The 24,901-nt window shown below is 31.6% G+C and overlaps 1 protein-coding gene across 1 annotated transcript in view; it reads right to left on the bottom strand.

The window, feature by feature from the left end:
• Positions 1–17,741, bottom strand: part of LOC126891843 (sialin-like) — a 79,230-nt gene extending 61,489 nt beyond the window's left edge. The window contains exons 1-5 of the mRNA XM_050661174.1: positions 17,505–17,741; positions 11,923–12,134; positions 11,337–11,624; positions 8,487–8,571; positions 6,318–6,538 (exon numbers count right to left, since the gene is read on the bottom strand). Coding sequence (XP_050517131.1) covers positions 6,318–6,538; positions 8,487–8,571; positions 11,337–11,624; positions 11,923–12,134; positions 17,505–17,541 — 843 coding nt within the window. The 5' untranslated portion in view covers positions 17,542–17,741. The remainder of the gene's footprint in view (positions 1–6,317; positions 6,539–8,486; positions 8,572–11,336; positions 11,625–11,922; positions 12,135–17,504) is intronic.
• Between the last annotated feature and the right edge of the window lie 7,160 nt (positions 17,742–24,901).

Genomic DNA, 24,901 nt, shown 5'->3' with positions numbered 1-24,901 from the left:
GGTTGTTGCGTTTTAAAATTTGTGTGAAAAGAAACAACAAACAAAAGTTAGTTAATAGTTATACTGCCTTTTTAAATAGTTTTCATATACCTATATTTTTGGACTTTTGGACTATTTTGGACAAGTAAAACTCATTCTAATTTGGTAAGTAGTTTTTATTACAATCATATTGTAATTATACATTTGGATTAGGTTGAAATACAGTAGAGCGTCGATTATCCGAACTAATTGGGGGACATAGGTGTTCGGAAAAACGATTTGTTCGGATAATCGAACTACAATATATTGATACATATTTATAGTCATACATATTTATCCACAAGTGAATAAAAGCCATATTTATATACCTATATATTTATTTATACCTTGATAATGACAACTAGCAACTAAACAAAAAAGTGCGGTCTTTGCAACAACATAATTATTTTTGGATACAATACTGAAGAAAATTGAAGATATTTTAAGCGTCAATTACTAACGCTTGCTCGGTATTCGAGTGCGGGACGCGGGAGTCGATAGTTCGAATAAGCGGTCGTTCGGTTGATCGACGTTCGGATAATCGACGCTCTACTGTACATTTATTTTCTCAAGAATGGGGATTTTAGAGAGAAATCCCAAATTAGGTCAGATTTTTATTTTTAAATTATGACTTTTTGGCGTAGATTTATTTATCTAGTAGGTATGTAATGCTTTGATTTACATACTTAATTTGATTACCAAAAAAAAGTTCTACCAATCTTCATCTAATATATTGTTTTCTTACTGTTTTGTTATATTTTAATATTTTCTTCCACAAAATTTAAACTACATAATTTAATTATATTCAAAACAACTGTCAAACAGTAAAACGTTCAGTTACCCTATTTTTCCACACGACAAATAATGTGGAATTGGACAAGTGAGTCTAGGCTTCGATTACGAATCAAAGCGCCGCGAAATTCACGGGTTCGATTTCCGATGCAAGTTTTTATTTTTCTATTTTTTTATGCATTTTATGATTGTAAGTATATTTGTTATATAATTTTTTTTTTCAGAAAATGCGTATTTAAAATTTTTTCCAACAATTATTATCGTTCAGAAATAATTTTTTCTTTGTGGCATTTTTCAATGTGTTTGTGTGCGTTTTATTCTTTTATTTTTTTAAATTTTTGGTATTGTTTTAAAAATCACATAATATGTAGTAGAAGTATAACTTCTTACGTGCGTACAAAGTACACACACATTCTTTTTTTTGTATTTGCTCTCAGAACGTAATTATCTTTCCTTACCTGTTTTCGTTTCTAAGGTTTCTTAATTTTCCCCTTGTAACCCCAAAAAGTTAAGTGGTGCAATGTATCTCTTTTCTTTTCTATGGTAATTTTACCTATCTATCTTTTTATCTGTTTCTCTCTCTTCTCTAATCTACCTTCTCTTGTCTTATCTTTACCTATTTCTTCTATTGGACCCATTCCACGTTCCAAAAGCTAGTTTCGAACCGACGACTCGCTTTCCACCAACCATATGGCTGCCGTTCGCAGTGACCTTTCTTGCACCATCCAAACATGGTTTCCGAGGTTATAATTTATTTATGTAAGGAAGACCTGTCAGATGCAAAGGTGCTCTTAATTTCTTCTTCTTTTGGCATCCTAAACCTGAATGGGTCTTTGACTGTCTGCCTATATCCTTCAATTCAAATCTCTCTTGTCCCTTCTTCTCCTTTGTCTTATGTTCATGGTTTTCAGGTCGTCTTCCACATCATCCAACCATCTTGCTCTGGGCCTTCCTTTGTTTCACCTTCCATTGTAATATTTTCTTTGTTGTTTTTGCATCGTTCTGTCTCTGTACATATCCCAGCCATGATATTGTGATAATATTTTCACTTAATATACCACCAAAAAACATAACCGAAGTGCGCAGTGGTACACATATGTACCACTATTTTAAATGTAATGTATGGAGTACTCAGTTTAGTGGTTGAAAATGAAAACCATATTAGTTGTAGCTTTTATCCACAGATATCTTGGAATAGACCAAATGTGTAATGTGTCTTCGATGATATAATGTTGTTTGATAGTCCTATTCATGTATCCGATTTTATACAAAACTAGATGTAGTACTGGGAACATTTTTGGACATTTTATCGATTCGAAAGACAAGGGCTGAAAGGAAAGATATACAAGAGTGTGGTAAGATCTTCTTCTTAAAGTTCCCTCTCCTCTAGGAGGTTGGATATCATAATGGCTATGGTCACTTTGTTGGCTGCTGCTCTGAACAGTTGTAATGAACTACAGTTAAACCATTCTCTAAGGTTCCTCAGCCAGAAGATGCGTCTTCTTTCTATGCTTTTTCTTGCTTGGATCCTTCCTTGCATAATAATTCTCAGCAAGTCATATTTTTTTCCTCTGGTAATGTGACCCCAATATTCCAGTTTTCTAGTTTTTATACTGTTCATAATTTCTAACTCCTTATTTAAACGTGTCGTAGCACTTCAACATTGGTAATTCTTTGAACCCACGGAATTTTTAATACTCTTCTGTAACACCACATTTCGAACGCTTCTATTTTTAAAAAGGGATAAACCGTGTAGTTGGCTGTATGAAGGCTGTTTGAACGTGGAATGAAGTAAACACTTCTGTTGTATGTAGGCATATGAATTTATTAAAAATTTTCATAAAATTTATCCACAAGGGAGTGGAAGTACAAAACGTTTTCGGTCAAACTGACCATCATCACTGTAAACGTCCAGTGTACAAGTAATTGTAACTAGCCATTTCAATAGGTGTAAAAACCTCTAAATTATATTATTGTTACATTTTATATTAAAAAGGCTGGTCGTTAACCTCTCACTAGAATACAAGTACCTTGTGCAATTTTTGAGCAAGGACGAAATACATTCACATGTGATCTTTAAAATCTTAAGACATCGACTTTAGGTCGACTATTTATATAGAATGTAACAATAATGTAATTTAGAGGTTTTTACACCTATTGAAGCGGCTAGTTACAATTACTTGTACACTGAACGTTTACACTGATAATGGTCAGTTTGACCGAAAACGTTTTGTACTTCCACTCCCTTGTGGAAACATTTTAAGAATTTTTAATAAATTCATATGCCTACATACAACAGAAGTGTTTACTTCATTCCACGTTGCTTCTATTTTTCTTATGTGGTGTCTCTTCAATGTCCAAGCTTCCATTTCGTATAATAATATAGAAAATATGTAGCATTTTAGAGCCCTCAATCTGAGAGGCAACTGAAGGTCTTTGTTTGTAAGCAGTGTCTTCATTTTTATAAATGCTTGCTTTGCAGTTTCAATTCGGACTTTAATTTCTTTGCTTTGGTCATTTGATGGTAAGATCTGCGTTGGTGTAAGGCTGTGAAGTGTGGCCTGTAAAGAAGATTCAGGAAAAAAATATGGAGGTGGTTGGAATGAAAATGTTACGATGGATGCTGGGTCAGACTAGAAGGGGCATGATCAAGAAAGACTTGATTAGAGGAAACGAGCCAGGATGACTGCAGTTTCAAAAAATATTCAAGAACAAATACATGCAATGTTGGTCACGTTAGATACAGAAATAAAAGCTATTAGACCAATCAAGTTAGTAAAAAATAAGCCGTTTTTCGACATAATTGAAAAGACGAGGTTTGACAGTTGAAATGTGTAGTATGAGATATTACAAAAAGGCTACCATCTTGGGATTCATAAATTTTTTAGTGGAACATTTTTTAAATAAACAATCAAAACGTCAAACTTAGTTTTTTGCTCATAACTTAAAAACTTTTTTATTTAGAAATTTGACGTCCACAGGTAACTTTTTCGAAAAAAAAGATACATCGAATGAGATACACGAAATTAAAATCGGTTAATAAACAAAAAAGTTATTGCAAAACGGACGACAAAATCACTGTTTTTGAATATTGTTAATAACAATTTTATTGTTTATTAAAATATCTTTAAATATACCTAAACTTGAGGGCATTATAGTGTTTGAATGGTGTGCAAAAAATGGTCCAAATCTGTTAAATAGTTTTTGCAAAATTGAATTTGTTTATAAAATTTTTTGAAAAACGAGCTAAGTTCTGAGGCTGGTCCAGTTAATATGGCTGAATGTATCTCAATAATCAGGGACTCATTTCCTTCGTTAAGATGTATACTAATACCCTATGAAAAAAAAGTAACAAAAATTACATGTACGTACACAAAATTATTTGTTAATAAATAGCAGTTTTTAAGCTTATAAACAATTACAATAATTCGTAGAAATTAGATCAAATTAAATGGCAATAAAAATACTGAAAGCTGGTCAAAATATACAACTTCTAAAAAAATTTTTAGGTCCTACGACCCTTGGGGTCTGAGATAGTCCCTTTTTTTGAAAAAATCACTGTTACGTTAATTAACAACACTAAGATCTGAAATTAACCAATATTTTATAACAAAAGTCAATGTTTTTAACAAAGTTTTTTGCAAGAAAAAATGTTAAAAATTGTTTAAACAGTATTGTTATAAAGAAAGAGTATTTTGCGTTCCGACTAAAGTAAAAAAAAATGATGGGCGCAGCCGAATGAGAATAAATTCAGCGGACTAGGATTCGCTAGCGCTAGACCGTTGCAGCCCATTTTTAACATTGACAGTATACCGGATTTGAAGCTTAATATTATATTTATATATTTTGGTAGAAACTTGAATTTTATGAATATTATTATGTTGCACATTTATTTAGTAAAATTATATTTTAAATAAATGAATTTAAAAAATAACAATAAAAAGGCCAAAAAGTCAAAATATGAAACAGAAAAAAAGTTACGCGACCTTATAGACGATTGGTACGTGGTACTCCCCCCCCCCCCCAAAAAAAAACGCTCATTTCTCGAGATATCAACCACGGTGTGGTGAATGGCTAATTTTGGTCTTACTTTATACTTTTTATGGTGCTGAAAACGAAAATGAGTTTTATTTTGAATTTTAGATGGGGAAACATTGTCAAAATCGCAATTTTACCCTAAAAATAAAAAAAATGAAATCACGTTTTTCTTAAAATTAAAAGTTACACCACTTTTTTTCTATAAAACATTTTGTTCCCTGTACTCTAGATTTAAACTTAAAATTAATTAAACAGCTAAATTTCAAATTTTGTTACTCAACTTTTGCGATTAAACTTTGCAATTCAAGAATCTGCACCTTTTACTTCAAACAATTTATAACTTTCTTTATGGCAAGACAGAAATATTGAAGCAGGTCCCATTGTCTTCAGAAAGATGAGAAATATATACTATAAAAATATCAGAAAAAAATATTACAATGGAACAGAGTTGTAGCAAATTAAACTCAAAAAAACATGATTTTTTTTTATTTTTAGGGTAAAGTTGCGATTTTGATAATGTTCCCCCACGTAAAATTCAAAACAACCCTAATTTTAGTTTTCAGCACCATCAAAAATATGCATAAAGTATAACCAAAATTAGTATCAGTATCTCGAGAAATAAGCTTTTTTTGGGGTGTGGGTGTGCGGTGTGCCGCTCGTCTATAAAGTCACATAACATTTTTCCTATTGCATATTTTAAATTAAATTTTTTTGGAAAACTTCTTCATAAATTATATTTTATTTCTGTGTTAATTAAAATTATAAACTAAAAAGTTTGTCACTCAACTTTTTTAAGTAAACATGAAACTAACGAAATCTGACGACAAGATGTTTAAAAATTAACAACTTCTTTTTTAACGTGTTGAGTCATTTTGGACATATCTCATTGTTATCTAAATGCTTCAAAGATAACACAGTAAAATTTTCAAAAGGAAATATTTACAGCGACCAAAAATACAGTGAGTTAAAATTGAAAAATCATCAAAATTGATTTTTCGCATTTTTGCATAAAATTTGATTTTTGAACATGTTCCACTAATTCTAGAAAAAAATTAACTCCATATTCGGATTCAGAGACCTCGAAAACATAAGAAATGACAAAAATTTGTCACTCACCTTAAAGTGGATTTTTGTGGTCGGGATAACGTAATTTTAATAGTTGCTGCCGCATGCCGGTCGCCAACCGCTCCCACTATTCAGTCAGCCGACTACGCCCGCTATTTTTTACTTTAGTCGGAACGCAAAATACTCTTTCTTTATAGCAATACTGTTTAAACAATTTTTAACATTTTTTCTTACTAAAAACTTTGTTAAAAACTTTGACTTTTCTAATAAAAGATTGGTTAATTTCAGCTCTTAGTGTTGTTAATTAACGTAACAGTGATTTTTTCAAAAAAAGAGAAAAGGTTTAGAAAACTATAGACTACGTAGGTACTTTAAAATTTAACTAAAACTAAAGTAAAACTTACTTTTTTGTCTGACAAATTCTTTCCTATACTTGTTATAATATACTTCTTTTCCTCTGGCGTTATTCGAGGATGCTCAGAAGGGCTATCGTATACCAGATACCACCAAACTAGGAACCAAACTGTACCGATGACTCCACAGGAATAAAACGCTGCTTCCCAACCCCATCTTTCGATAATCAAACCGCATAAGGGGTATGTGATAGCTATACCAACTGAACTGCCTAAAAATTCAAAATATATTTAGGATAGCTGGACGAAAACGAAACAGAGCCAGTATCAGTAAGTACGGCACTATTTTTGAAACACTCAGCGACAGATCAATTTTTCATTAAAGGGAGGACATTTGTCCGTTATTTTCTATTATTATTAGTTTACTTTTACCCCTAAGCTAGGGTAAGAACCACCAAAATATGGCTGAATGACCCCCTCGGTCACCGGATTTGTTTCCCCTGGATTTTCTTGTGGAGACACCTAAAAGGTAAAATCTATAAAACATCATCCGTATCTTTAGACGATTTATATCAAAGAATTATCAACGAATGCATACAAATCACTCCGTAAAGGCTTCATAATGCCTAAAAACATTTCGAACAAATAATCACTGTATGGAAGGCGAAGGTCATCAGTTTCACAATTTGGTCAACTGATATAATTAAGAGTTTACAAAGATTGCAAGGGCTTTCGAACGATATTTTGACCCACATTATCAGTAGTAATTGCACAAGAGCTCTAAAATTATTGAATTTTTCCCGAGTGTCACTTTGGCAGTTTTAATTTCACGAGCCGAAGGCGAGTGAAATTAGGTCAAAGTGTCACGAGGGCAAAAATTCTATATTAATTTTAGAGTTCGAGTGCAATTTGTTGCGATCATTTCATGAATAAAACTGTTCAAAACCAAAATTTTATTGTAATTTATATATGTAAGTACCAATTAGTGAAATTAAACACACAGTTGTTATAAATATGTATTTGACGGTTGAAAGTCATCACTTTTACAATTTTTAAAACATTTGTCATTAATGTCACTGAATGTTTTTTATCGTAGCAACGAAGGGCATCTGACGTAATATGCTTAACGACGGGAGATTATCAAAAATTATCACCTTAATTTGCATGTCTGTAGCTTTCTATTGGTCAGAATCTCCTATGAATGAAATAATCACCAAAATATACATTGGGGTGATTCTTACCTTGGCTTAGAGGTGAAAGTAAAATAATCGAAATTACCAGAAAAAGGTAATGCCCTTTAATCAAAAATTTAGCTCCTGATAATGGACAAATATTGTTTTACAAAAATAAAGTTAATTAGATAAATTGTGTTAACTGTTATAGATTATATTCCAGTTCGAAAACGTAATAATAGTGAAGTTATCAAATCACTCCATTAATATTAATCTAACGCCCGGTTTCATAATCAACTTAAAGTGAACATTAACTAAAGTTCACTTTAAATTTGACATTTACCCATATGAATTGCATTGATAAAAGTATCAACAAGTCCTTTTTAACTGATTATGAAACCGAGCGTAATCTAAGTTTACGCACCCACAGCTAATAAACCGGAAACTGAAGTTTCTGGAAACTCTACGAAGACATAAATAAACTATTAAAGGCCACAAATAAAAACTGTATTAACATCATCAATGGAGATTTTGATGTCAAAGTCGGGAAATGAGTAATTAAAAGGAACGGGGAGAATTGAGGCCATGAGAGCCAGAATGGCCTAACTGATTTTAACATTACTTTACATAATCAAAGAAAATGATCAGAAGCTAACAATGTCCGATTGTTTTAGTAATTGTATGTTGACCAATAATGATACATGGTCAACATAAAACTACTAAAACAATCGGGCATTGTTAGCTTCTGATCATTTTCTTTGATTATGTAAATAAGATAATGTTAAAATCAGTTAGGCCACTCTGGCTCTCTTGGCCTCAATTGCTGATTGAAATTTGTGAAGAAAATGACTTCGCTATAATATCCAATACATACACTTTATTTCACACTGAGACAGGGCGAGCTAGTTTTAAAAACAACCAGTCACAAAAAGTGGCAAAATGCAAAAACCACCGACTGAGCAAAAAGCAGTTTAGCAATGAAATTAGTACATTTAAACTTCAATAATCTATATTTAAGTCGTTTAGCAGTTGAAAGATTATTTCTTACCCATATACGCTGATATAAAATTACTTCTGCTGTTTGGAGGAATCCATTTTGAAACCAAATTATGCATAGATGGCCAAGAAACACCCTAAAACGCAATATGTAAAATAAAATTTGCTGTATAACTACGTATGTTTTGTAAAAGGCAAGCTGTACCTTGGTGGAATAGTAAAATTGTACCGGGTGTCCCAATAAGAATGGCTCTCGGCCATATCTCAGCAACCGTTTATAGTACAGCTTTGAGAAAAAAATATTTATAACAAAAGTTGCCTCGGGAAAAGCCTGAAAATTATTTTCATACTTGTAGGTCCACCACTAGAGGGCGTAATTGAATATCAAAAATTAAAATATCAAAATTTTACCAAATTTGCCTAATGAAAGGGCACTGGAAATCCAATCATCGTATTCTTCATAAAATTCTGCGCATATTTGATTTGACAAGTTTAAGTCTACCTTTGCAAATAAGAGGTGGGGGTGACTGGAAACCTACTTTTTTTGAAAAATGGCTGTAAGTCCGGTTCTACTAAATCGAATTTTGCAAACTTGGTCTTGTTGAAAACAGATCTTTTTCGTTAATGTAAGCGACTTATTTTCGAAATAGCCTAATAAGTATTATCTTTATTTTTCTTTGGAAAATATTAAATACAAATTAGCAACATAATACCGAAAACTGCATATCGATACCTTTTTTCTATCTCGTTTTCTAACTGTTACTGTCACAGGTAAACAAGTTTAAGGAAAAGTAGTGTGCAGTGTGCTATGGAAAAGCCAATAAACATTTTCCAGATGTAAACGTATATAATTAATTAGAACAACAATAAGACAAACAACACTATAAAATAGAACAAAGAAATAAAAGCAACTACTTACTTAGTCTTAGTGACTGCCTAAATGTTCAAATTGTTGCCCATGATTTTCGATGCAAGCATTTACTCTTTCAGGAGTATACTGAATAGCAACAGATTTAACTGTTTTAGACTTTTATTTATGGGGACGGATTAAAGACCTTGTTTTTGCCGCTAGGCCCACTACTCGAGAAAACTTTATCTAGAATCTAGAGAATACTTAATTATATAGAATACTGCCATTCAAAGCATTCCGAAAGCAGAAATTGAGACTGCTGTTTAATCTACTCTTGAAAGAGTAAATTCTTGCATCGAAAATGATGGGTAACAATTTTTATGAACAAAAAAATTAACAAAAAACATTTAGGCAGTCACTAAGACTAAGTAAGTAGTGGCTTTTATTTCTTTGTTATATTTTATTGTGTTTTTTGTCTTATTGTTGTTCTAATTAATTATATACGTTTACATCTGGAAAATGTTTATTTGTTTTTTCCATAGCACACTACTTTTCCTTGACCTCGTTTACCTGCGACAGTAACAGTTATGTTTAAAATTTACACATTTCTTAAGACATCTTGAGATAGAAAAAAGGTATCAACATTCGGTTTTTGGTATTATGTTGCTAATTTGGTCTGATTTTGTAATACGAGATTAAAAATGCATACTTGTATTTAATATTTTACAAAAAAAACTAGATATCTAAAAATAATTAAATAACACCTCCTTGCTGGCATAATACTTATTAGGCTATTTCGAAAATAAGACGCTTACATTGACGAAAAAGAGCTGTTTTCAACAAGACCAAGAATGCAAAATTCGATTTAGCAGAACCGGACTTACAGCCATTTTTTCATAAGAAGTTTCCCACTTACCCCCAGCTCTTATTTGCAGAGGTAGACTTAAACTTGCGAAATAAAATACGCGCAGAATTTTATGAAAAATACGATGATTGGATTTCCAGTGCCCTTTCACTAGGTACATTTTGTAAAATTTTGATTTTTTTAATTTTAATATACAATTACGCCCTCTAGCGGTGGACCTTCAATTGAATCGCTTATTGTATAAAGGGAATAAGTCCACTTCCGTACGAAATTAAAGTGAGATATACATTTTGTTAAACCAACGTCGACCGATCGATGAATCTCTCTCCGTACGCGAAATATCGCACGATAAAATTTTTGTTGGGCGTATAAAGGGAACTAGTCCGGGACTAACTACCTTTATACAATAATTCTTATGGTGCCGCCATCGTTTGTGGCACTTTGTCGTTTATTTTATTACTTCGGTTAGCTTACGTTAGTTAGTCTTACGATGTGTTTTAGGCCTTGTTTGTAACAACAAACTTTTTTTATAAATAAATTAATAATTTAACTGTAGAGAAGCAGCACTATTTTGTCATTTATTCATTGATTGTAAAAAGGAATCAAGTCCCAGCCTTCAAAAACGACTTTTTGACCTTAATCGTTTTCAAAGCCAAGTTTACTCTATCACATGTCACTCTACTAGTCTCCTTCTACATTTCATCTGTAGAACAAAATTTGATAGATCATCAAGTTTCTAAACTAAATAGTTTTTTCGTTTTCTCAAAACTAAGTATTGTGGGCTTATACTCTTTATACAATAAGCGCTTCAATTATGAAAATCATTTCCAGGCTTTTCCCGAGGCAACTTTTGTTATACATATTCTTTTCTCAAAGCTGTACTATAAATGGTTCCTGAGATATGGCCGAGAGCCATTCTTATTGGGACACCCGGTACAAACATGCCTTTAATAAACGTAAAAAACATATTACGAAGAAAACTTTAAAAAGCTTAAGACTACACTAAGATTCTTGGAGAAAGCAAAATACGATGCTTGGAGAATTCTATTGAGATCATCAAAATTGTAAAAAAGCATCGGTGGAACGTAAGTTTTCGAAAAAAGTTCTAGCTACCAAAATATAATTATTTCAAAATTTTTATTATATAAGAAAAATATAGAATATTTTTACAGTGACATATGACTTACTAAACATAGTCCTTGTAAACTTCTTAAAATTATAAGAGGAATCGCTCCCCTGTGGGCTAACCAAGGAATAACAAAGTTTAGTGCAACTCCAATGAAGTTAGAAAACCCAAAGACACGCTTGGTTCCAAATTTAGTTGCGAGGACTCCTCCTGGAATTTGGGTTGTCCAATGAAACCAAAAGAAACTTCCTAAGATTAAACTTATATCGTACTCATTCCAGTCAAAATACTGTTCCTCAAGGTTTGGTTTAGTCAACGTAGAGTTTGGCATCTTTTCTGAGGTTGAGTTCTAAAAAAAAGTCAAAGGTTGCATCAAAATTAGTAAAAGTTTTAATTGCTGAAGGGTAGACTAAAACATAAGAACTATATTTCATATTTGTTTTCAATACAGATTTCAGTCCTCTGCAAATAGTTTCTCATGACTTTTGATATAAAATAATTAGGGACGAAGGAATTCAATAGTTTAGAATTTCCCATTGAGTCTCCTATGGTCCGTTTGACAATTCACCACCCGATACATGGGTGGGATAGATTCACCACCAGCCCCGTCCTGGAAGGAATAGACGGAAATGATTTGTGTTACTTACCGTTTGATTTAAAAGCAAAGGAGTTCCTAGATTCCTCTTCAACGGATCTTGTGCAATGCATTCGCTCGTTATCGAAATATTGTCCTTGGGTTTTGGTGCAACCATAGATACTATGACTATATTCAGATTCATTCTAACCATATAGTTAACGGCGAATCCTGCGAATACTACGTACCAAAGGATATCTCGGCACGAACAGCATTGACCTGGGTCTAAGAAATAACAAGTAAAAACAGAAAACTATAGAAGTATCGCATATAAATTTAAAGGAAAAATCCTAGTATTTGGCTGTATACATACAGTGTATACCATACTTTAAAACCTAGTTTACACATATGGAACAAAACTTACAGCGCAGGCAAATTACTCGATGTCTCCCTAAAAAGAAAATCGCAAGAGAATGCGGCGACTACCGCATCATTATCTTGATGTCCCAGTGCTAAAGTTGCTACTGAAAGTCATCCATAACCAAATATTTCACAAACTGGACATAGACATTATAGTCTAGTACAGTGGTTCCCAACCTTTTATGTCTGGCGACCCACCTTCTGATGTTTTTTCATATTCGCGACCCATCCCTCACCTATGATGATATGCTATTCTGTATTATGTACGCCACTCAGCTACTGTAAGAGCCACGCCGCGACCCACCTGAAATCTGTCCGCGACCCACTAGTGGGTCGCGACCCACCGGTTGGGAAACGCTGGTCTAGTAAAATAAAATTACACTACATGTAAATCAAAATGTAAATTCGTACAGATTGAAACAAATTTTATATCAAAGTTTAGGTGGGTACAAAAGATATTTTCAAGAAAGTATCCAAATCATAAAAGGGGATCATTGTTTAAATACAGTGGAACCTCGATAACTCGGATTAATCGGGACCGCGGCCGATCCGGGTTATCGAAAATCCGGGTTAGCCGGAGAGCATGGTAAAAATTAATAAAATACGGTATACTTATAGATAAAGTCCCTTATAAGCAAAATAATATGAAATATATATGCACAGTTACCTATGGTTGTATAGAGTTTAGTATAGACAATATAGAGTATTATTAATTTCTAGGTAAAAAAACTCAGTCAGTTTGGTTGTGTCAATAATTTCGTCTGGTCTGCTTATGTAATTTAAGAACAGTGACTCTTTCATTGTTTAAAAGACTATTGTTTAAAAAACAATTTTTTAAAAGACAGGTGAAAATAAATAAAGGAATAACAGGTGCCTGTTGTTTGCGATAATGAATGTCGCTCTGCCGCCGCCGTGTGCATGAGTCATTTTTACTATCATATACATAGTTCAAATTACACAGATACCCATTATCTCTCAAATATTATATTATGATTGAAGGGAAGTTTTATCAATGAAATTCGATATTTTTAAGACATTCCAGAAGCGGCTGCAGATAAAATGTTTTAACATAATACATACATTTTTATTGTTGAAATGTTTGTCCGATGAAAATCGGTCCGGGTTAGCCGGACTTACGGGTTATCGGGGGCCGACTTATCGAGGTTCCACTGTAATTAAAAAGGGGTCATTTTTGCATAAAAATTACTTTTTTAACTGCTGAGGTCATCCAATTCCTAATGAAGATCTATAGGATTATTTTATTTAAAGTTTAAGGGTAAATCTTTCACATAAGACTTACTAAATTAAATTTGGCCCCCTATTTATTTAAATAATTATACATAAAACTTTAAGAACAAATTTACAAAAAATTATTTTTAGCGTTTTAAATAAGCACTATAAAATACCTTGATTAATTATTTATATGGGAAATAAGCCACAATTAAAATGAAAAAAATAATTTTATTAACGTTTCGACACCCAAATCGGGTGCCGTTGTCAAAATACAAAATATTACTAAAATAAACTAAAGTGTTGTTGCTAAGCAAAAAAAATTCTTCTAATAATTTATTTAATCTCACTCATTTATATTGGCAATTCAGACATATATTATACATTTTAAAGTAGAAGACTTTAAAATGATATTGCCAATATTTATGAGTTGCGTTCCTGGGACGACTTACTGAAAGATAGTTCATTCGATTACATGAAATTAACCCCAACTCAAGAATATCCGTCATAAAAAATTATAGCATGTGATATGTCTTTAAAAAGACAACCAAATGCAACGACAGTAAAATTCTCGCGTTAGAGACTTCATAGTAAATCACAAGGGAAAACCAGGAAAAACCCTGTGATACTATCCCGAAATCGTAAGTATTTGGTCTTACATTAATTTACTCTCAAAAAATAATACCAAATTCTGACTTGTAACATGTTTAAATTATAAATAATATTAATAATACTAGATATATAAGTAATACTAAAATATAAAATATGTACTAGCTCGATATTATTGACTTACTAATCTTGGTATTTTCTTTCTATTGACTTCCTCTTTCAGTATGGGTAACCACATCCTACTGCATTCTACCGAGGAATTTGCGACACAATTGGTTTCATTTAGCATAATTAGAGCCGCTTCTTTGGAAAGGAAATAGCTTCAGAACAACATTATAAAATATCTTGTTTTACAAGATAAGTTGCGCTATGTTATCAGTATTAATAAAAAAAAATTGGTGCAAAAATATTTAATATTTTTTGAGACATTGAATTTGTTTTTTAAATATTACTCTATTTTCAATTGCAAAAACGCGGTTGTTGCCAAAGAAATATTAACCTGTATTAAATCTCATCATTTTTATTTTTATGTATATTTTCGATAAATGTATTGATAAATTCAAATTTCAAATAAACTTCCCCCTAAAAGGGCATTTGAAAATTATTCAAATTTGTTTATAATTTTTTTTTAATAGCGTCGCGGGGATTAAATATTTTGAAATGCCGTTTCGATAATTGGGTTCCTGGGAACTTTTCACTATTTAACAAATTTTTTTGTCTTTTTTTCCTCTTCTTTTTTTTTTCTTGGAATTATATTACTACGGGCCCTTTTTGGGTTAAGTTTCATTAAGAATTTCGAATCTCTAAGTTATAGATTCTAGACCTAAAAATATTAAGGTTGGTCTAAAATCACTTAAATAAAATGTGAATACTTACTGAGTTACAGGGTGTTTTATTTAAAAATTTAAAAATTATTTTAACCAAGTACTTTTAAACTATTTGACGTATCCTTATCATATTTGACAGAAAGTGTTAGTACTATACAGTCTACTAAATTGTGATAAATAAAAGTTTCTAGCTACCGCCAGAGGCGTACGACAGGGGACAGTTAATGGTTGACCCTTCCCAAATTCTACGCCACTGAGGGAATTACTATTTTAGCGAAATTTTTAGATTCTCCAATACTTTCTATGTAAATAATATACTCCTTACTGGTAACGATTAAGTCATTAGTTTTCGAGATATTGGACGTTAAATATGAAACGGTATAGTTATTTTGATTCATTCATTCATTCATTTTAAACTTACAATATCTCTCAAACTGATGACTTTATCGATACCAATAAAGTTATTTACATACAAAGTATTGGAGAATCGAAAAATTTCGCTACAATAGTAATTCACTCAGTGGCGTAGAACTTGGAAAGGGTCAATCATTCACTATCCCCTGTCGCACGCCTCTGGCACTAGCTAGAAACGTTTATTAATCACAATTTGGTAGGGTGTATAATAGTCACACTTTCTGCCAAGTATGATAAGGATACGTTCCAATAGTTTTAAAGTACTTGGTAACAATAATTTTTAAATTTTTACATAAAACACCCTGTAACTCAGTAAGTAGCCACATTTTATTTAAGAGATTTTAGTTAAATCTTAATATTTTTAGGTCTAGAATCTACAACTCAGAGATTCGACATTCTTAATAAAATTTAACCCTAAAAGGGCCCGTAGTAATATAACTCCCAGAAAAAAAAAGAAGAAGAAAAAACGACCAAAAATTTTTGTTAATTAGTAAAAAATTCCCAGGAACCCAATTATGGAAACGGCATTTCAAAATACTTAATCCTTGCGACGGTATTAAAAAAACAAATTATAAACAAATTTGAATAATATTCAAATGCCATTTTAGAGGGGAGTTTAATTGAAATTTGAATTTATCAATACATTTGTCAAAAATGTACATAAAAATAAAAATAATGAGATCTTAATCAGGTGAATATTTCTTTGGCAACAACCGCGTTTTTGCAATTGAAAATATAGTAACATTTAATAAACAAATTCAATATTTCAAAAAATATTAAATATTTTATGACCAATTTTTTTTTTGCTTAATACTGGTAACATTTCGCAACTTAGTCTGTAAAATAAGATATTTTATAGTGCTTATTTAAAACGCTAAAAATAATTTTTTGCAAATTTGTTTTTAAAGTTTTATATACAATTATTTAAATAAATAGGGAGTCAAATTTAATTTAGTAAGTCTTATGTGAAAGATTTACCCGTGAACTTTGCAGAAAAAAATCCCATAGAGCTTAATTAATAAGTGAATTACCTCAGCAGTTAAAAAAGTATTTTTTTTTTGCAAAAATGACCCCTTTTTAATTATTTAAACAATGATCCCCTTGTATGATTTGGATACTTTCTCGAAAATATCTTTTGTACCCACCTAAACTTTGATATAAAATTTGTTTTAACCTGTACGAATTTACATTTTGACTTTTTTTATTTTATTGGGCTATTAATGATACGCAGTCAGTCAGTTGGTCTGTGCCCATTGAACTGGCAAGTACCTAGCATTTTTTCGAGCAGGGAAACATGTTGACCTTTGAGCATGTATATAATTTAATCTATTAACATCGACTTGTAGTCACCATATTTTATTAATCAATACGATGTAAACCGTATATATTATGAGGTTACCACTTTAAATAGTGTGCTAGCTCCAATTACTCAGCAGAATGAACTGAAGATGTTCTAATTTAGAACGAAAACGTTTTGCAGTCCATTTGGTATGACATTTTATGAAGTTTTTTAATAGACGATTTTAAACCAATATACAACTTCAAGTTTTTACTTCTGTATGAGTTTTTAAACTATGGTATGCAGCCAGCTACTGGCATTTTCCCATTGATTTTACTTAAATTAAATGTCTTATTTTTCTACATTGATAATTCATGATGTATAAAAGGGGTGAATAGCCCCTGGTTTTGCGAGAAAGTTCAACAAGGAAAGTTATATTAGCTCACAAAGGTATCAAAATTCGCGATTTTTAGAGATTTAGGGGTTTAAAACCAAATTTCCTTGGCAGCTTGTAATATAAATTATTTAAAAACTACCCTCAAAAAAATTTTATGCAATTCGGAGTTGGCAGAAAAAATTTCACATCTTTGAAAATGCGAAAATACGCCAAAAGTAGGCGTCGACAGCTAAAAAATGACGTTTTCTAAAATCATTTTTGGTAAATCATTAAAAAGAGCGATTTTTGGGCCTTTTGTTGCTTACATAAGGGTCCCCTGCGGACTCAAAAAATTTAAAAAAATTCAGAGTTCTTTTTTGTATTACAACAACAAATAATATTAGATTATTATTAATAATACGATGTGCCTACAATAGAGTGAATATGGTCAGCTCTAACAAAAAACCGTTGTTAGAAAGGAAAAAAGAAGCTTTACTCACCTTTATTTTCAATTTCACTAGCTTCCTCATTACTCATGATGTTTAAAATTCTATTCTTTCAAAACTTAGATACCCTTAATAGATTTTTGCCACCCTTTGAATAATTTTATTCGTAATTAATCTAACTTTATTGTATTTATTATTACAAAAAAAATTAACTACGTGTAGGAAATTAAAAAAAGAATATATAGAACATTGCATAGTTTAACAACTAATTGAGTATACTTTTTGTTAAAAGTTCAAATTGACCTCAACAATTATTATCTAAAGCTAATAATTTCACCTTATCCTTATCACAACCCATTATTGATCGTTATACAAAAATTTTACAAAAAGTGACTCCCACACTTAAAATATGTCAATTAAAAAGACCTTATACTGTTTTTAACAATAAACGAATATAAATAGTTAACAATTACGAGGTACTAGTATATCAGTACGATCAGTAGTGACTGTATAAGACCCTGAAGTTAGGAGATACATAACAAGGAAGCTAGAATATAAATATTTAAATAAGTACCTGTTGTTGTGGAGAACCATTTCCTCAGGTCCTTTAACCATGATATTCTTCTTTTCCATATGCCTCGCTTTCCGAATACTTTGCCTTGAAGGATTATTTTCAGTAATCTGTATTTAGTTTGTAGTATATATCTGTTTCTCATTCTGTGTCCGAGATATTCCAACTTTCTCCTTTTAATCGTAAACATCACTTCTCTTTCTTTCCCCATTCTTCGTAGTACGGTTTCGGTGTTTATCTTGTCTGACCATGATTATACTCAGGATTCGCCTGTATTCGCGGAGTGCAAATACTTGGAAGGGAATTGAGAAACGATCGTGCACGAATAACGGAGAAATATTGCAACTTTCTTAAATAATTCATATTGTCAATTGAAATTGTCAAATTGACGTACATTTCATATCTACTGTCATTCAAGAACAAAAATTGTATGCTGCTCCACATTATTGATATGATATGCAATTATTATATAAAGGTAAATTTAATTAATTGTATTTTGCTTGCAGTACTGCATTTTAATAACTAATTTTATTTACTACATACAATTGTTTACATTTTAATAACATAACCTGAATCTTATTTTTTCTTCTTATTATTTTTTTGGACTATGGCCTTGACAATTATCCAGTAACCAGGACTAATATAATTGGCCAGTATAATTAAAAGTGCGAATAAAGTTGCAGAGCATATAAATACCAAAGCAATAGCCACATCTCGAAGGCTTTAAGTTTTTTCTCCATCGCTTCAGTGAGTGTCCAGGATTCAACTCCGTAGTATAATATTGAGAACATTTAACATCATAGGAGCCTTACTTTTATCTCCAGATTAAGATTGTGGCTTTTAACCTTCCGATGACCAACCTTTTTTTGTTACACGGATGACCAAGGGGGGAAAATTACTCCAGGTCAAAAATGTCAAAAATGACAATTAACAAAAAAATGAAGTTTTTTTATGGCATGGACTTTATGTCATTCAGCCAGTCACAATATGAGTATTAGTGTCATATGTAGTGTGTATGTTGAGTAAGTGTCTTGTTACTTCGCAAAGTCGACGTCATTATCGTAAAACTTCTTGGAATTACCATAATAAACGGTATTTTACTTAACATCAACTTTAGAATATATTTTTTATTCGTAAAATATAGGGAATTTTTTTTATTTCAAAATATGAGGATATCTAGAATGATATTAAAGTCAAATAAAAAAATAATAAGTTAAAAATTGAAAATATTTTGAATTTATTAAAGAAAAACACGCTGGGGTCACAATTTCCCCCGCTTGGTTATCCGAAGGTTAAAGAGTTTGGCCATGTTGAACGCATTCCTAGCCTCCTCTATTCTACATTTTACTCCTTGTGAGTGATCCCATTGTTCGTTTACTATTGTTCCAAGATAGGTTTACTGGTGTATTCTTAGTAAGCAGATAGACGTCTCTAATTTTATTTTTGCTGATGGCCATAAATTTAGTTTTTGATGTGTTTACTTATAGTCCACATTTTTCACTTGCTTCATTTACTTTGTTTATTAGTTGCTGTAAACTGTTCAAACTGTCTGCAAAAATAACGTTTCATCTGCAAAGCGGATGTTGTTTAGGCGATCTTCATTTTGGAGTTTTCCATGTTCGCAAATTTTCAAGGTTTCACTAAGTATTTCCTCTGAGTATAGGTTAAATGATACTAGCTGCAAATATATGAGGGGGAGCAATAGCTACAAATACTTTTACCATAGTCAATAACTACTTTTGTCAGCGTAAAAATCCTTTGGATCTCCGTATTCGTGTCCTAAAATGCTACATATGGCCAATAATAATGTACGGTAGCACCTGGTCAGCATTCAAAATGTGCTGTCTCAGAAGAAGAAGGTTCAAATTCCATGAGTCGAACATATTACAAATGATTAGAACTTAAGAAAAGCTAGTACCCAAAAAGAGCTTCTAAACATCATTAAACAGCGAAAGGTCTCATCTAGTATCAATGTGTAAGAAAGAAATCTGTGGAATGGTTTTTAGTGTAAAAAAGTACCCTAGCAGGGGTCACCAATTGGCGGGCCGCGGTCCGCATCCGGACCGTACGCTAGTTTTGTGCGGACCGCCATTAAATTCGGAATAGAGTGTTCGGCAATTTTGAAATTGTTTGGCCAAGAAATTGTATAATATGTTTCGCTCAATTTAAGTGTGAGAAACCACCTTTTCAAGAATGAACTTTATTAAAAATCGTTACAGATCTCATCTAACAGATGAATATCTCAACTCCCTAATGAGAATCAGTTGCACTCCAAACTTCAGACAAGTTTTTACATAATAAAAAATGTCATTGTTCTTATTGATCATTTAATTTTGTAAAGAGTTTTCCCCCTATTGTTACATTTAAACTATAATGTAAAATTGTCATGTGCGTTTTTATATTCATTTTCTCTCTAGTATGTTAAGTGGGAGTACTTTTCATCTGCGCATTTAATTAAAATAGTTTTCAGATTTTATAATTTTGCAACAAACAGCTTGCATTGAAACTAATGCAGAAAAGATAAATGTTAGTTACCATTTTGTAGGTACTATGATTATTTATCTTAAATTTCTCTGTTTCAATAACTGGATTTAAAGTAACAAAACTGAAGATGTATAAAAACTTGAGAAAGACGTTATTAACATTCAAAATAGAAATTCCTAACTTTTAAATTTTTCTCAGTAACAATTATAATACTGCTGTGCTCAAAATATACTGATAATAATCTCAAAACAATACACAATGAATAAATTCATCTCCTTCATTTAAAAAAGATCTTCTGTCATTTTTCTCACAAGTAGATAGACTTCAAAAGCCCTCAAAAGGGCTTATTTCAATATAAACTGTTGTTTTTAATTGTTAATATGCGCCTCCACTCGACTTTTAAGCCGCCGCGCGTCGCATTTTATGGTGCCTCTGTCGCACCATAGTCCAAGTAATGAAGCTTAAAATAGGACAAAACCTCGCAATTTTTACATAATGGATCGATTTGCTTGAAAATTTAAGAATAAGTAGTGGAGAGTCCACGGATCAAAATCTATATCATGCCGAAAGGCGCTTTTATTATGGGGGTGGTTGCCACCCCATATCGGAGGTTGAAATATCTTATTATATTTTAATTGCAAAAGTTTGTAAAAACGTTCATTCTATTAAAAAAAAACGTTCTATACATTTTTTTTGGAGAGAGGAGGATATGGGACTACTGATGAGGGGGAAACAACCTCCGAAACCGGTATAGACTCTTCCTGCACTCTCAGATTTGTCCATAGTATTATGCAGCTGCTGCATTTTCGTGTTGCAAAATAATTGAGAATATTTATACATTTCCAAAGGTTTTCGTTTTATCAAAAGAACTTTACTTAACAAAAATGTACCCTTTGAAAAAATAAACAAAACCGTTTCTTTAAATTTTCTTTAAAACCAATAGTAATCGAGCTATACTTTATTATATGTTGGCTCTTCTTCTTCAAATGCTAAATTTGTTGTTTCAAAGTCAAAAGACGGGAAAACTATGCATTTTTCGAGGACAACTTTTTTAAACTAATTTAAAGTACTTAAAAATATCTATCTCCATAAATAAAAGAAAAGTTTTTAGCTCAAAAAGTCAGTGACTTATAATGAAAAGTATGTCAGTCCCTATTTTTTTCAGCGAAAAAGTGATCGAAAGCAACCCCCTAATCACCACCCTAATTAAAATTATTTGGTCTTTTTTATTTATGTATTATTAATAGGTTCTAGAAGTTTGACGGGCTTAGAATAATTAGTTTAAAAAAAATAAAGTTAAAACGAATAACAAATTTTTGTAGTTTGGAAAAAACGGCCTTTTCTTCCGAATAAAAACATTAGCATCAGAGATACGAAAAAATATTTCAATATGAAATTGTAGCTTATTTAATTCCCAAGAACCTGGTTTGCAAAAATGTTTTCTAAGACAAAAATTAACTGAGCTATTGACAACTAAAACTTTTAATAACATGCAAAAAACACCTTTACCAACCCATTTAAAGTCACCTCTTTTTGCGACTGAGGAGTTTAAAAAGATTTAATATTAATAAGCTCATAGATCTTGTAAAACCCTACAAAATTATTTTTACCAAACTTTCTAAGATAAAAAATAAAAAAGTTACGGTTAAAAAATCAATATATTTTTTTTTAAGAAAAAAGGAGAAATCCATTTGGAAGCATAATAATATAAGTTAGCGGTGTTTTTAGTCAATGGCCTTATTCATTTTTATTTATTTATGTATTAGTAATAGATTTTAGAAGTTTAACTGGCTTAGAATGATTAGTTTTAAAAAACTGGAGTTAAGAGCGATTAACGAATTTTTGTAGTTTGGTAAAAAGTGCCATTTTCTTCAGAATAGAAAGATTAGCATCAGAAATACGAAAAAATGTTTCAATATAAAATTGTAGGTTATTTAATTCCCAAAAACTTGGTTTGAAAAAATTTTTTCTACAGCAAAAATTGAGTGAATCGTAAATGAGTAGGTATATCAAAAAACATTGATTTTTCTATACAAAACTAACACTTTCGATAGTGAATAAATCGAAAACTATTAATTTTATCAAAAAAATGTATAAAATATTTTTTGCTTACAATGAATGTTTTTATCAACTATTGCGGTCAAAATATAATAAAAAATTTCCACCCCCGAGATGGGGTGGCAACCACCCCCATGGTAAAAGCGCCTTTCGGAATCATATAGATTTTGATCCTTGGACTATCCACTACTTGTTCTCAAATTTTCAAACAAATCGATCCATTCTGTAAAAATTGCGAGGTGAAAAGCTTCAGTTCCTGGCCTACTTATGCATATTTTACATACTTCGTATTCGCGAAAAATTCCCAACAAATACCTGACATTTATTAAAATTTTATAATTTATTCAACCTCAAAAATAATGTCTAATTTACACATAAATTTACAAGCTTCCAAAATGCTTATTTTCGCATTTTTCAGATTTCAAATCATTTAAACCTCAAAATCTATCAACTTTTAAGAAAAATGGCACAAGTTCTTTTTTGTTTAAGATGTCCCAAAAATGCTAAAAGCATATTTTCGGAGGGCAAAAAGGTAATGTTTTGAATTTATTAAAAACAATTGAAGAGCTCAAAGCTAAAAGGATGAGGGTCCATTTTTTGTCATTATGGAGATAATACTTTAATTTCTTGTACTTTATCTCATGTAAAATATTGCATGGTATCTAACTAAGCAAAAAAGATGAAGGCGTACAAGCCATTCAGCTTTGAAAAATACGTCTTCTAGGCTAAAAGAATGAAGGTGCTACATATGCAGGATAAAAGGATGACATCCCACCTAGTTCAGATTGCTGACCACGGAGGTCTCTGCTATTAGTGCTATTTGTTGCACAGATGTTTTATTCCTTGCTTTGGGATTTTATTGTTAATCACCTTGACTTGCAAGTAAAAGAGCTTAAAATTTTCTGCGATTCCTGCGCACGCGCAGGTGAGAACAAAAATTACGCCATTTTCCGTATGCTTAACTAACTTTTTAACTATACTATACTAAGAGACTTGATAAAATAACAATGTTTTTTCCAATCAGAGGTCACTTGTACTTACCTCGAATGTGATAGGAACATTGGCAACTAAGCATTGTTTCTTATCATCCTCGAATGATGTTACATCATCAGATTGTTAGTGGCCTAAATGAAGTAAGTATTGTTACTAAGTCTAAGAGGAAACAAACTGCACTACAAGAAGGCTGTTTTCACCTGCCAAAGCTTTTACCTTTAAATAAAGCAAAATAAGACGATATTCAGCATTTGAAAAACTCTTGCCGCGTAAAGTCTCAGTGGTCACAGCTTAAAGCTGTTTATTGTATTCATTACTAATAATCTTCTACTGTATTTTGAAGCTTTGTGTAATCAACAGGAGCAGATCTGTATGATATTACTTTTAAAAATATAGACAACCTTACCTTTTCAGTTTCATTTTAAGACACGTTAGTGGACCCTCATCCATTTAGCCTGAGATTTCATGACATAAAAAGATAAATCAATTTGTATTTATAGTAATTTGTAAATTGGTAACCCAAAAACATAACCTATACATACCCTGTAAGTTACTGCATGAATTAGTAACCAAAATTAAATGCCCTTTCTGTTAATTATTTTTATATTTAGTTTTAAAACTTAAAATCCTAATTTCTCAAAACTTGCTTTTTTGGAGCCTCATCATTTTAGCCCTGAGCTCTTCAATTGTTAAACAATTTCTGCCCAAAAATTTCACCCGGTATCCTTCTGATTTATTTAAAGGGGATATTTTTTAACAATAATCCGCAAAGAAACCGAATCCGAACAACCAGACACAGGTAGCATTAAATCCGGACCCCGGAAGTGTCATAGTATTTCGAAACGGACCCATAGGTAACATAATTGGTGACCCCTGTCCTAGATAATAGGGATGTTCACAAAAAATTAAAAAGTCATTTCAAACATGTAAAACGATTAAGAAACACCCTAGGAATAATTGTCCAAAATTTCAACAAAATTGAAAAAGTCTTTCTATAAAAAATCTCTATTAGAAATCTAGCATTATTTTAAATTTCAAGAACGCTTCTCTATTGGCCTGACGTCACTAGTTGCATACCCCAAGCGCGCGCCATTCTCATAGTGTTATTGTTTACCTGTTTGACGTTTCAGGTTATTTTATTTTGTTCTCTTCTTGTTTTATCAGGGTTAAAGTGGAGTTTTATAGTGAATTTGTTTAGTTTAAAGTGGATAGACTGTTTGTAAGAACATATTTTGGGTGGTACAAAAATAAACAAATAAAATGGAAGAAGGTTTTCAGAAAGCCGATTCGTATAAACTACTGACTGTAGTGTAGATGTAACAATGGTGTATGATTTATTGGCATC

The sequence above is a fragment of the Diabrotica virgifera genome, chromosome 9 (genome assembly GCF_917563875.1).
Source record: "Diabrotica virgifera virgifera chromosome 9, PGI_DIABVI_V3a".
Lineage (NCBI taxonomy): Eukaryota > Metazoa > Arthropoda > Insecta > Coleoptera > Chrysomelidae > Diabrotica > Diabrotica virgifera.
Note: the sequence above shows the minus strand (reverse complement) of the source record. Positions and strands in the feature narration are given on the sequence as shown.